The following is a 12,851-nucleotide window of genomic DNA, read 5'->3' as shown; positions in this document are numbered from 1 at the left end:
TAATTTATTATGTGAATTAGCCATACTCTGCCACTCAGTCCATTCACCCAGAAGGGGATGGAGTGGTGTCATTGTTAACAAAGGTGTCCTCTGGCCCAGAGAAATGGGTAGTGCTTTTAGAAGATTTTCCAGGAGATGTAAAAAATTTTTTTAATGTTTATTTTTTGAGAGAGAGAGAGAGAAATGGAGAGAGAGAAACAGAGCATGAGCAGGGGAGGGGCAGAGAGAGAGGGAGACAGAATCCAAAGCAGATTCCAGGCTCTGAGCTGTCAGCACAGAGCCCGATGTGGGGTTTGAACCCACAAGCTGTGAAATCATGACCTGAGCTGAAGTTGGACGCTTAACCAACTGAACCACCCAGGCACCTCTAGGAGCTTTTAATAAGAGAAATTAAAATGGCGAACTTTAACCTAACTAGTTATGTTAGTTATAATAAGCCATACCACATCCTGACTATACTTTTTGTATTGAGTTTTCTAAATATATGAAATATTTTTGTAGAGTAAGAGGATTCCTTATACAAGCATCACATGTAAATCACAAAGACTTTATAATAGCAGTGGTTATACCTTAATTTTTTGTGCAGTGCTATATATCGTTTATAAAAGCACTATCACACCTACTTATTAATGAAATTCTTAAAAAAAATTTTTTTTAATGTTTGTTTATTTTTGAGACAGAAAGAGACAGAGCATGAGCAAGGTCGGGGCAGAGACAGAGAGGGAGACACAGAATCTGAAACAGGCTCCAGGCTCTGAGCTATCAGCACAGAGCCCGATACAGGGCTCAAATTTGGGAATGGAGAGATCATGACCTGAGCTGAAGCTGGATGCCTAACTGACTGGGCCACCCAGGTGGCCTTTAATGAAATTCTTAAATTGGTCCTGTGAGTTGGTATATGGTCATCTTCACATCTGTAAAATGGAAATGCAGACATAGGATATTACTCATTAAGGTCATACTGCCATTAGTGGAGGAGTTAGGACTAGAACCTTCATTTCCCAACTTGTAGTCAGTGCTTTTATTTTTTCCCCACAACAGATCTCATTACATCTGTCATTTGCAAAGTACACAATTAAACAATGGATCAGAACTGGGTTTAGGGATGCAGCAAAACAGGAAAGATAAAGTGGGACAGGACCTCAAGCTAGACAAAAGAAATTGCCTCTGAAATTTATTAGATGTTATCCTCTATGTAACACTTATATTTTGTACACATGTCCAATTTGTAAAATAATTGGGGGCTATAATAATCACATATATTGACTCCAGTATTTTGTGAATAAATGAAGCTGCTTGAACTCTTAGATTATCTACCTGTCCATAGAAGGTATCCAGTCAGTCTTCCTACTTGGGTCAGGAACAAGTTTCTGTATCTTGGAGTGGGGAAACTGGAAGAGTTGACAAAAATCATGGCAAAGGTGTCCAGATGAGAGGTTTTAGAGGGCACGATTTGTAGGTTATTATTTATAGCCCCCTTGTGGCCAAATCTGGAAAAACACTAAGAATGGAGGTTACAATTCAGAATACAGTAGTAGTTTGTAGCCCAATCAGATTTTAATAAACACTGACATTGACGGGGCGCCTGGGTGGCGCAGTCGGTTAAGCGTCCGACTTCAGCCAGGTCACGATCTCGCGGTCCCTGAGTTCGAGCCCCGCGTCGGGCTCTGGGCTGATGGCTCAGAGCCTGGAGCCTGTTTCCGATTCTGTGTCTCCCTCTCTCTCTGCCCCTCCCCCGTTCATGCTCTGTCTCTCTCTGTCCCAAAAAATAAATAAATGTTGAAAAAAATAAAATAAAATAAAAAACACTGACATTGAGGGTGGAGGTTGAGTGTTAACTTTAAGACTTTGCAACTTACATATACCACCCTCCTTATCCACCTGAGATCATAGTAAAATTCTTCCCATCTGTATCTCAGCTGAATGAGGAAGTACTGTATATGGCTCTTGCCTGCAGGGTGCCTTGCTATTCAGCTGCTCTGTCAGTCTTTAGCAGGACAGTTTTCTTTGCTATACATAGGAAGCTTCTCTTTTAGTCAAGACCAGGACCATGAATCTACTGGTTGATTGTGCACAGAATAATTTGCATTATTATCAGGATTAAGAGTTTTCATTAGGACATATAATAAAATTGGTTGTTTTTATATTTTAACTCCTCTTAATGTTGCCATTTAAAAATTTTTCTAGGGGCGCCTGGGTGGCGCAGTCGGTTAAGCGTCCGACTTCAGCCAGGTCACGATCTCGTGGTCTGTGAGTTCGAGCCCCGTGTCAGGCTCTGGGCTGATGGCTCAGAGCCTGGAGCCTGTTTCCGATTCTGTGTCTCCCTCTCTCTCTGCCCCTCCGCCGTTCATGCTCTGTCTCTCTCTGTCCCAAAAATAAATAAATGTTGAAAAAAAAAAAAATTTAAAAATTTTTCTAGTTCTCAAAAAATAAAAAATGGGATAAACTAAAAAAAACAAATCTTAACATATAGAGAACAAATTAGTTGTTACCAGAGGGGACGTAGCTAGGGGGTATGGGTGAAATAGGTGAAGGGGATTAAGAGCACTTATCCTGATGAGCATTAAGTAATATATGATATTGTTGAATTCCTATATTATATACCTGAAACTACTACAACACTAGATGTTAACTACATTGGAATTAAAGTATTTTTTTCTAATTCTCAAGGTAATTTATAAAATTTAAAAGACCTTTTTTTTTTTTTTTTTTAATCAAATGGTTAGGAAAACGAGTGGTCCTAATGAAGAAATTTCCTCTGGATGGAGAGAAGATTGGCAGAGAAGCGGCATTATTTATTGTTCCATCAGTTGTCAAAGGTAAAGTCTAAGATTTATCTTATGGATCTTTATATATTTTAGACACTAAGTTAAAATCTCCTGAGGAATTTAGGAATTTATATTCATAGTTACTATTCTAATATTGTTGTAAAATACGTATTTTTAAATTAGTAGAAGGTGGGGAAATTTGTTACTTAAAAAAAGATGTTTTGATTTCAAAGTAATATTCAGCCTTCTGGACTAAACAGTAATGTTTTTGTTTCTAGTTTTAAAAATAGAATACAGAAGTGAAGAAGGAAGCCATAATTGAAATAAGTTTTCAGGTTATAAGGGATTTTTCAAAGGATATGACTAGAAATAGATATTTCATTATTTTGGAAAATTAACAGACTATCATCAGGACCTATCTGGCATAAGAAGGTGTTAATAACAGTTCTAAAACACTCTGCCCAACAAACAGTATCGGTATTATTTAAAGACTTTAGATCAAATATAAAAATTTGAGCCCTTGACATCCTGGAATAATTGAAAAATTACTAAATTTCAGTGCAGAACATGTAGCCTACTAATTTTGTGCTCTTGGGCAAATCACCTCTTTAAGCCTCAGCTCTGTTTGTAAGATGGGTATCTGCTCCTACCCAAGTTCATTGTGCTGGAAGAATTAATTAAGGTATTAGGTGTGAAGATCACTTTGGAAACTTTAGAGTACTACTCTCCTATAAGGCAGTAATAATACTGACGATAAATTAATGACCCAGTGGGGATATGCCATCAGCCTGCTGCTAACATAGTACTTACACATATTTTATTAGCCAGCTCTTTCATTCCAATTATATATTTTTTTTCCCAGTCATACTTAGACTAAGAAGTGCAGTATTTTAAATGGTGTTGGAAATGTTATTAATCAGAGTTTTGCTACATTGTTAAGGAAGAAAACAAGGAAACAACTTCTGCAATCCTCTAAGAATATAGGTCTTCTAATTCCAAGTGGATAAGGTCACAGAACTGGTCATCAGTTTAATCAAGGTCTTCTAAATCCAAATCTAAAACAATTCATGTTACACTTAACTGTTTTTTTAATGAAAAATATGTTATTGTAAACCTTATATGTGATGACATTATTCATTTTTCTTTTTCAGATAATACTAAATATACATATACTCCAGGATGCCCAATTTTTTACTGCTTACAAGATATTATGCGAGTCTGTAGTGAATCCAGCAGTCACTTTGCTACACTTACAGCAAGGATGTTAATAGCCTTGGATAAGTAAGAAATACCACTAAAAGTATTTTTTAATAAGCCAAATACAGCTTCATAGTAGAAATTAGCTCTGTTAGAACAGAAGCAAATAATATGTATGTAACACAATGGTAAGTTTTTGAAGTAAAATATAAAAATGAAAAGCTCCAAAGACAGGATTTTCCTGGTTTGCTTACAATGGGCTAATTTTTTTTCAAAAATGACAAAGACTGCCCTGGATGAAGGATTAAGATTCCTTGATATAAAACTAGATTTGGGGGATTTTTTTTGTTTGATTTTTGTTTTAATTTTCAAGTTGAGTTAACCACTGCCTTTGTTTTCCCTCCTACTTTTATACGAGATCTCTTATTTCCATCTTTCCTCCACTGCAGTAGTTCAATAGAACTAATTATGTCTTTAAAAATAATTAGGAGTGCCTAGGTGGCTCAGTTGGTTAAGTATCTGACTTCAGCTCAAATCATAATTTCACAGTTCATGGGTTCGAACCCCGTGTCAGGCTCTGTGCTGACAGCTGGGAACCTGGAGCCAGCTTTGGATTCCGTGTCTCCCTCTCTCTGTCTCTCCCTTGCTCGTGCTCTGTGTCTCTCTCAAAAATAAACATTAAAAAAAAGGTTGTTTTTTTAAACAGTTAAATAAGCAATTGACTGAAGTTCTCTTTCTGTTTTCCCTAATGCTGGGCCAAATGGCTCCTCAAGTTGTTCTGACAGATTTAGTATTGAGTTACTTTGAGTGAGAGTAGACAAGAGTAAGTTAGACAAGTTGTTTAAACCTATCATGCCTTTGTCTTTCTGTAACAACAGAGCAAATGTCACCTACATCTCAATGGTTCAGATCTTAAAAGTACTTCATGTTTTTTGAAAGGCATTTTATTATAATGGTATATGCATTTTTTAAAATTTATTTTGAGAGAGACAGCACGAGTGGGGGAAGGGCAGAGAGAGAGGGAGAATCCCAAGTAGGCTCCATGCTATCAGCGCAGAGCCCCATGCGGGGACTGAACCTACGAACTGTGAGATCATGACCTGAACTGAAATCAAGAGTCAGATGCTCAACCAACTGAATCACCCAGGTACCCTGGTATAAACATCTTTAAAAATAGTTTGCTGTGTCTATTAACAAAAACTTTGATTAATACTAAATGAAGTATTTAACACTAGCTAAAAATATAAAAATCTGAATGTGATATTAGAATGTATCACACAATAGGGGGCACCTGGGTGGCTCAGCTAAGCATCTGAGTTCGACTCAGGCCACGATCTCACAGTTTGTGATTTCAAGCCCCACATTGGGCTCTCTGCTGTCAGTGTGGAGCCCGTTTCAGATACTGTCTCACTCTGCCCCTCCCTAACTTGTGCTTTCTCTCTGTCTCAAAAATAAATACAAAAAAAAATTTTTTTAAAGGGGCACCTGGGTGGTTTAGTCAGTTACTGAACTTTGGCTCAGGTCATGATCTCACAGTTCGTGGGTTCAAGCCCCACTTTGGGCTCTGTGCTGACAGTTCAGAGCCTGGAGCCTGTTTCATACGCTGTGTCTCTTTCTCTCTGTCCCTCCCCTGCTCATGCTCTGTTTTTATCTCTCAAAAATAAATAAATTAAAAAAAAAAAAGAATGTATCACACATCAGAGTTGGATGGGCTACTTTCTTCATCTTCACTTTTGAACAAATACTTCTACTACCTCTTCTTTTTTATTTTGCCAGGTGGTTAGATGAACGCCATGCACAATCTCACTTTATTCCAGCTTTATTCCGGCCTTCTCCTCTTGAGCGGATAAAAACTAATGTCATAAACCCTGCATATGCTACTGAATCAGGTCAAATGGAAAACTCATTACATATGGGCTACAGTGCACTAGAAATAAAGAGTAAAATGTTAGCCCTAGAGAAAGCAGATACCTGTATTTACAACCCTTTGTTTGGATCAGATCTTCAATATACGAACCGGGTAAGAGTTGAATGAATTTTGGCTCTGATTTCAAAAGACATTTTATGTCAAATGTAATTTTTTCCTAAGGTAAATATACCTGTTACTAATTGTAACCATAAGATGACATATACAGTTAGTTGTATATATGTCTATTAAAGCCAAGTATCTGAAGCTCTTAAGGGGTTTTTGTTTTTTCTATTTTCCCGTTTTAGGTAGATAAAGTGGTAATAAATCCATACTTTGGTCTAGGAGCTCCAGACTACTCAAAAATCCAAATTCCCAAACAAGAAAAATGGCAGAGAAGCATGAGCAGTGTCACAGAAGACAAGTACTGTTTTGGTTTTACTCCACATTGCTTTTTTAAAACTTATATTCTAATGTTAAAATATTGTTTAAAATGATATATGCAATTAGTATGCAGTGTAATCATTGCATAGATGATTTAGTTTGCAGCTGCTAAGTGACCAAAGCTTTCATATATATATATCATGTTTGTTTTGAAACAGTTTGAATTTCAAAAGTGCTTTTTTAAAAAAAATTATTTGTTTTTAATAATTAGGGAACGACAGTGGGTAGACGACTTTCCTCTCCATCGAAGTGCCTGTGAAGGAGATTCAGAATTACTAAACCGTCTTCTGAATGAAAGATTTTCAGTCAACCAATTAGATAGTGACCACTGGGCGCCCATTCATTATGCATGCTGGTAAATGGATTACTTTTTTTTTTTTTTTCTTAGAAGGAATGAATCTTTAGTTATAAACGTTAGTGCTTCTTTTCAGAACTATTCTCATTCCGTCTCCTTTTTCTCTACCACGTTTGCCTTATGAGCTTTCTATTTAGATATCTGATTACTATATATACATACCACTGTTCAGAATTACAAGGTCTGCCCCATGAGAAAAGTATCATTGGTGTTCTTATGCATTACCAGGTCATCCTGTGTAATAGCTAATCACTAGCAAGTGTCATTATTTAGCAGTAGGTCCTTTATTCACCCTTGTAATTTCTATTGTTTTGTATTAGATAAATGTTTGTTTTACTCTTCTCTTGCTATAAAACTTACATGAGGTAACTACTTATGTTTTGATGTTGATCATATTAGATAAGTATCCATTTAGTACTTTGGAAAACCATGGCATCAAGAAACTCCCAAAAGCCTTCATTAGAATCAAAGCCTTCCATTCTTTATTTTTTTTTAAGCGGAATTAACTCACAAGATTGGGGTTATTAACTCTTTCTACTCACTGTGAACTTGTGTTCATTACAGTATTTAAGTGTTAGCTATAGTTTATTCTCTAAAAAGGATGTAATGAAGTGATTTACCATTATTTCTTATGGGTAAGCTGCTTTTGAGTTACTGTTGAAAGTGAACTTCCTTGGCTAGTTTAAGAAGTGCCTACATTATTCACTGCCTGTTAAATGTCCACCTTTTCTTTTTGAAGGTTTATTTCTTTATTTTGAGAGGGGTAGAGGGAGAGAGAGAGAGAGAGAGAGAGAGAGAATCCCAAGTAGGCTCCGAGCTGTTGGTATAGAGCCCAACGTGGAGCTGGAACTCATGAACTGTGAGATCATGACCTGAGCCAAAATCAGGAGTCAGACACTTAACCAGCTGAACCACCCAGGCACCCCAAATGTCCACTACGTCTTATCTGAGCCACATTTAACAAGATATTTCACCTCTCCGCGTCTGTTTATTTATCTATATGTAAAGGCATTAATTCGATCATTGCTCAAACTTATTTTGATTTCACTGATACCAAAATTTGTGATCCAGTAGCTAAATATAGTTGCTTTTAATATATATCTTTTCTCTCTTAAAAAATATGCTGTTTCCCTAAAACTATGCTAGTTTATTCAAGAAATATGCTCTTAATTTTTTTTCTATTTCCTCAAAACTAGGCTTCTTTATTCTGTGTGTTCTTAATTGTTTTCCCATTACAGGGAATTTTCTATTCATATTTGGAGTTACCTTAAATATATATATATACATATACGTATATTTGTATACATATATATGTATATATATATACACACACACACACACACACACACGTATATATTTTAATTTTTTTATTAGAGAGCTTGAGCTGGGGAGAGGGGCAAAGGGAGACAGAAAACCTTAAGCAGGTTCCACACTCAGCACGGAGCCCAAAGTAGGGCTCAATCCCAATACCCTAGGATCATGACCTGAGTAGAAATCAGAAGTCAGATGCTCAACCGACTGAGCCACCCAGGCATCCCTACCCTAAATATTTTTTAACTGAACTTCTGTTTGTTTCTTCAGATTACTAATAAATATTGGTAGCAGCAGCAGTACAAAAAGAAATCACGTGCCTTATATGGAACTAAACGAAAAGAGGTAGAGAATATACTTCAAATCACAAGAAAGTACACTGTGGAATTGGGAAGGATGGAGGCAGAGAATTTTAGTTGAGAAATCCCAAATTTATATTTGGTTAATATTGTCCTTTTTTTGTGGCATGGGTTATTTTCTAATAAAAGAATGGTAATACTTTTAAGTATCTATTACATAAAAACAAGTATGGTATAGTATTTAATGTTCTTTGGAATGTACTTAGGTTTTAGTCGTAATAATTCTTATTTCCTAAAAGTATGACCTTTGGGAAGTTACTTAATGTCTCTAAGGACCTGTGTCTTTATCTACAAAATGAACGTAATATATTTCTTAAAATTAAAGGAGAAAATGCAAATAAATGCTTTGAGGGTACCTTGCACATAATAAGTATTCAATAAATGTTGGTTGTTATTAAAATATTGTAAAAATTTAAAGATTTTGATTTCTAAATCTGAAATTTATAAATCTGTAGTTTATTTATTTTGTTTATGTATTTATTTTTTTTAGAGAGAGAGAGTGTGCGTGCCAGCTGGGGAAAGGGGCAGAGGTTGAGAGAGAGAGACAGGGAGGGAGGGAAGGAGGGAGGGAGGGAGGGAGGGAATCTCAAGCAGGCTCCATGCTCAGTGTGGAGCCTAACATGGGGCTCAATCCCATGACTCTGGGATCATGACCTGAGCCAAAATCAAGAGTCTTAACCAACTGAGCCAGTCAGGCGCCCCTAACCCATAGTATTTTTAATTGGAAAATCTTACTACTACAGTATACCAAGGAAAAGAGTTTTATCCTTAGATAACATTTTCTGTCAGTTAGAAATAATAACTATAATATATCAGGAGTAGTATGGGCCACCTTGCAATACTTTCATCAGATGAATCATTTAATTAATGTGAATTTGAATGAAGGTAGATTTGACCATTTAGTAAGAACTTAAATTACTTTATCTTGGAAATGTACTTTTATTTCCTAATTAGTATAAGGATCGAGGAGGGGAATACTAGGTTATCTCATTAAAAGTTGGATTTGAGGCCTAACTTTATAAGCTTAGACAAGATGTTTTACCCCTCTTGGTCTGTTTTCTCATCTTAAAGTGAGGGTTTTTATTAGATTGATGGTTCTCAAACATTTTGGTGGCAGGACTCCCTTTTCACTCTCAGAAGTTACAGGATCCCAGGATGCCTGGCTGGCTCATTGGTTTTAGCTCAGGTCATGATCTCGTGGTTTGTGGGTTGGACCCCCACTTGGGCTCTGTGCTGGCAGTGCAGAGCCTGGTTGGGATTTTCTCTTCCTCTCTCTGCCCCTCCACACTTGCACTGTCTCTGTTTCAAAATAAATAAACAGAAACTTTTTAAAAATTATTAAAAAAAAAAGTTACAGAATCCCAAAGAGCTTTTGTTTATGTAAATTATATCTAGTGTTGTTTATCATATTAGAAGTTAAACCTGAAAAATATTTTAAGTATTTGTTAATTCATTTAAAAATGTTTATGAAATATGCCATATTTTTCAAAATTAAAAAAAATTAATGAGGGGCGCCTGGGTGGCGCAGTCGGTTAAGCGTCCGACTTCAGCTCAGGTCACGATCTTGCGGTCCGTGAGTTCGAGCCCCGTGTCAGGCTCTGGGCTGACGGCTCGGAGCCTGGAGCCTGCTTCCGATTCTGTGTCTCCTTCTCTCTCTGCCCCTCCCCCCTTCATGCTCTGTGTCTCTCTGTCTCAAAAATAAATAAACGTTAAAAAAAATTAAAAAAAAAAATGAGAAGAGTAGAATTGTTCTACATTTGTTGCAGTATTATATGTCACATGGCTTCCTGAAAATCCCACTGTACACTTAAAAGAAAGTGAACGTTTAAAGGATCAGTAGCATTTTAGTATTATTATTAACATATGTTTGACCTAGAGGATACCTTGAAAAGATTTCAGGGATTCTCAGGGGTTCCCAGATCACTCTTTAAGGACCACCCCTAAGATTACTCCAAGCTTTTAAAATTCTCATATTGGTGACCATCTACCTGAAAACTTCTGTACTATTTTCCAAAACTGTTTAAGTTGCCTTTCTTCCCATATGGGTAACTTATCAACCACTCAGTAAATGTTTCACCGACATCACATAATCTATGACCTTTCTCAAATCAATGTCTTTTTTCTCTGATCCTATTTTTAGGTTTCATGTTACTGCTAGAGAGTATTTTTGAACTATGAGTATTTTATTCCCTTCAAATTACCCCATCTTCACAGTAGCTTAGCTGTCTATCCTTTTGGTCTCATTTATCCTGTCAGCCATTTAGTCCTCCTTTATGAGCTGTTCTAAACCTTTGTAGTCATAAGCACTTAAACTCCCACTACTTCCTTTCTCTCCTCTTATCAGGTAGCTTTACCCCCCTATTTTCAAAGAAAATTGAAGCCATCAGAAATGTCCTTCTGTATAGTTTTTGTTCTCATCTCTCTCCTGTGTCATTCAGTATGCAAGTAAAAGTCCTTGTTTGCCATTAAATTCACTCTCTCCTTTTCTGCATTGTCTTTTTTATTGCCTTCAAACATGTGTGGTCTCTCCCTCTTGAAAAGAACATTAATTTGGCCCTGCTGCCTTTTCTGGCCACTATCCCGTTTCTATCCTTCCTTTCACTGCTAGATCTCAAAGGTGAGTGGGTCACACTCACTGTTGTCTCTTTTTTTACTCTTCATGAACCTTCTTAAACTTTTCTGAGACTTTAATCTCTTTCCCTGCTCTCCAGCATTAAATACTGTTGACCATCCCTTCATTCTAAGAACAAATTGGAGTTGAAGGGGCATAATGGAGCTATAATGAAGGTCAATACAAATGCAAATTATTATTGTTACATTATTAGTATTCTTGAAATACTGGCTTCCATTCTGTGACCTAAGCGTGTGTTATCGTATGGAAACTGCTATACTAAGTTTCAGAAAACTGGATTCTAACACTGGCTAGTAACCATGGGACCTTCAGAAAGCTACTTACCTGGTTCAAGTTTCATTTTTCTTAACTGAGCAATAAAAATACTTCTGCCTGCCTCATAAGTTGTTTTGAAGATTATATTAAGTAATTATATATGAAAGTACCTTGAAAACTTTAAAGCATCATACAGAATGTATGTTTATATTAATTATTTGTATTACTTCTTGAATTGCTGTCTTAGACATGTCTTTTCCTGTTCTGAAAGATTGTTTTTCAAGATGCATTTCATTGGTCTAAGATAATTTTTCTCTAAATTCGCTCTCAGAAGGATTTCATCCATTCTCCCAGCCTTAATGGTAATTCTTTTCAGTTAGGTGAATTTGCCTATTCTCAGATAGATATGCCAAGCCTTTGCCTTCCTCCTGAGTACTAAGCATGCATTTTCAAATGCCTACTGAACAGTTACTCATTTTTTGTGCGTAAGGCAGTTTATAGAATGCAGAGCCAGTGTACCTACCCTCCAGGAATTTCTGGGCTACCTCTTTGTGTGTTATATTGTATTTCCTCAAAAAATATATTTAAGAAGGAAAAAGGTTTTCTACCCATTGTTCCAGAATAATAAGGGGGAAAGTACATAAAATAAGTCCCACAAAAGAATGAAAAATGAAATGCTGCAGGTAGTGAGATTATAGAAGGGGAAGATTTTAAACTGTTTCTGAGAAATAACAGAATTTAACCTAAACAAAATGAGGAGGAGGGAAAGGACATCTCAAGAATAGCAAAGAACATAAGCAAAAAGTGAAATGAATAAAAAAGAGTACCATACAAGTGGCAGGTTTAGGGTATAAGAAGGATATGTGAAAGGAGAAGAAAGGAAAGTGGACGGCAAATCAAATCACTTTTAAAGATGTGTAATTTTCCCTCAAATGTACCAAATTTCCTTTCCCTTTCCCCCTCCCACCCATTTATTTACAAACAATGAATATACTTTTCCAATATTGCTTCAGATTGTAGCCTTATAGAAGTCTTTGGCTCTGACCAAATTGTGGACTCAACTGTGTCTGACACAAGCCTTTGTACTCTTTTGTTTTTGTTTTTGTTTTTGTTTTTGTTTTTGTTTTTAAAGTAGGCTTCACACCCAGTGCAGAGCCCATTGCAGGGCTTGAACTCACAGTCATCATGAGATCAAGACCTGAGCTGAGATCAATAGCTGGGTGCTTAACCAACTAGGCAACCCAGACACCCACCATGCTTTGTACTCCTCTGGGTCTTTGTTTACTTACTCTTTTTCCCCCTACCTAAAATATTTTTACCTCTCTTCAGCATCTCTTCAGTTCCTTCCTATTTAAAGTCCAGTTCTAATTCTTCTATCAAAACATTTCAGGAAGTCTTAGACTGAAGTCCTGCCTTTTCTGACATTTTTTTAAAGTGTTAGTTATATATCATTTTGACTTGAGAAATAAACAATGCTTATTTTGTTGTTACTCTAAGCTGTTACTTAAGTTTTACAGCATAATGTAACATCCAATGTTTTTGTTTTACCTCTGTGATTACACTGTAAGCCTTTATCCAAGCAGAGACCATGTATCTTCTCCATCTTTATGTCTCCCACATTGCC

General features: G+C 36.5%; 1 protein-coding gene across 8 annotated transcripts in view; it reads left to right on the top strand.

The window, feature by feature from the left end:
• KRIT1 (KRIT1 ankyrin repeat containing) overlaps positions 1–12,851 on the top strand; it is a 43,093-nt gene that overhangs the window by 9,371 nt on the left and 20,871 nt on the right. For all 8 annotated transcript variants that reach the window (XM_047830785.1, XM_047830775.1, XM_047830758.1 and 5 more), the window contains 5 exons: positions 2,727–2,819; positions 3,920–4,049; positions 5,742–5,985; positions 6,180–6,295; positions 6,527–6,670. In XM_047830785.1, coding sequence (XP_047686741.1) covers positions 2,727–2,819; positions 3,920–4,049; positions 5,742–5,985; positions 6,180–6,295; positions 6,527–6,670 — 727 coding nt within the window. The remainder of the gene's footprint in view (positions 1–2,726; positions 2,820–3,919; positions 4,050–5,741; positions 5,986–6,179; positions 6,296–6,526; positions 6,671–12,851) is intronic.

Source organism: Prionailurus viverrinus, chromosome A2 (genome assembly GCF_022837055.1).
Source record: "Prionailurus viverrinus isolate Anna chromosome A2, UM_Priviv_1.0, whole genome shotgun sequence".
NCBI classification, from domain to species: domain Eukaryota; kingdom Metazoa; phylum Chordata; class Mammalia; order Carnivora; family Felidae; genus Prionailurus; species Prionailurus viverrinus.
Note: the sequence above shows the minus strand (reverse complement) of the source record. Positions and strands in the feature narration are given on the sequence as shown.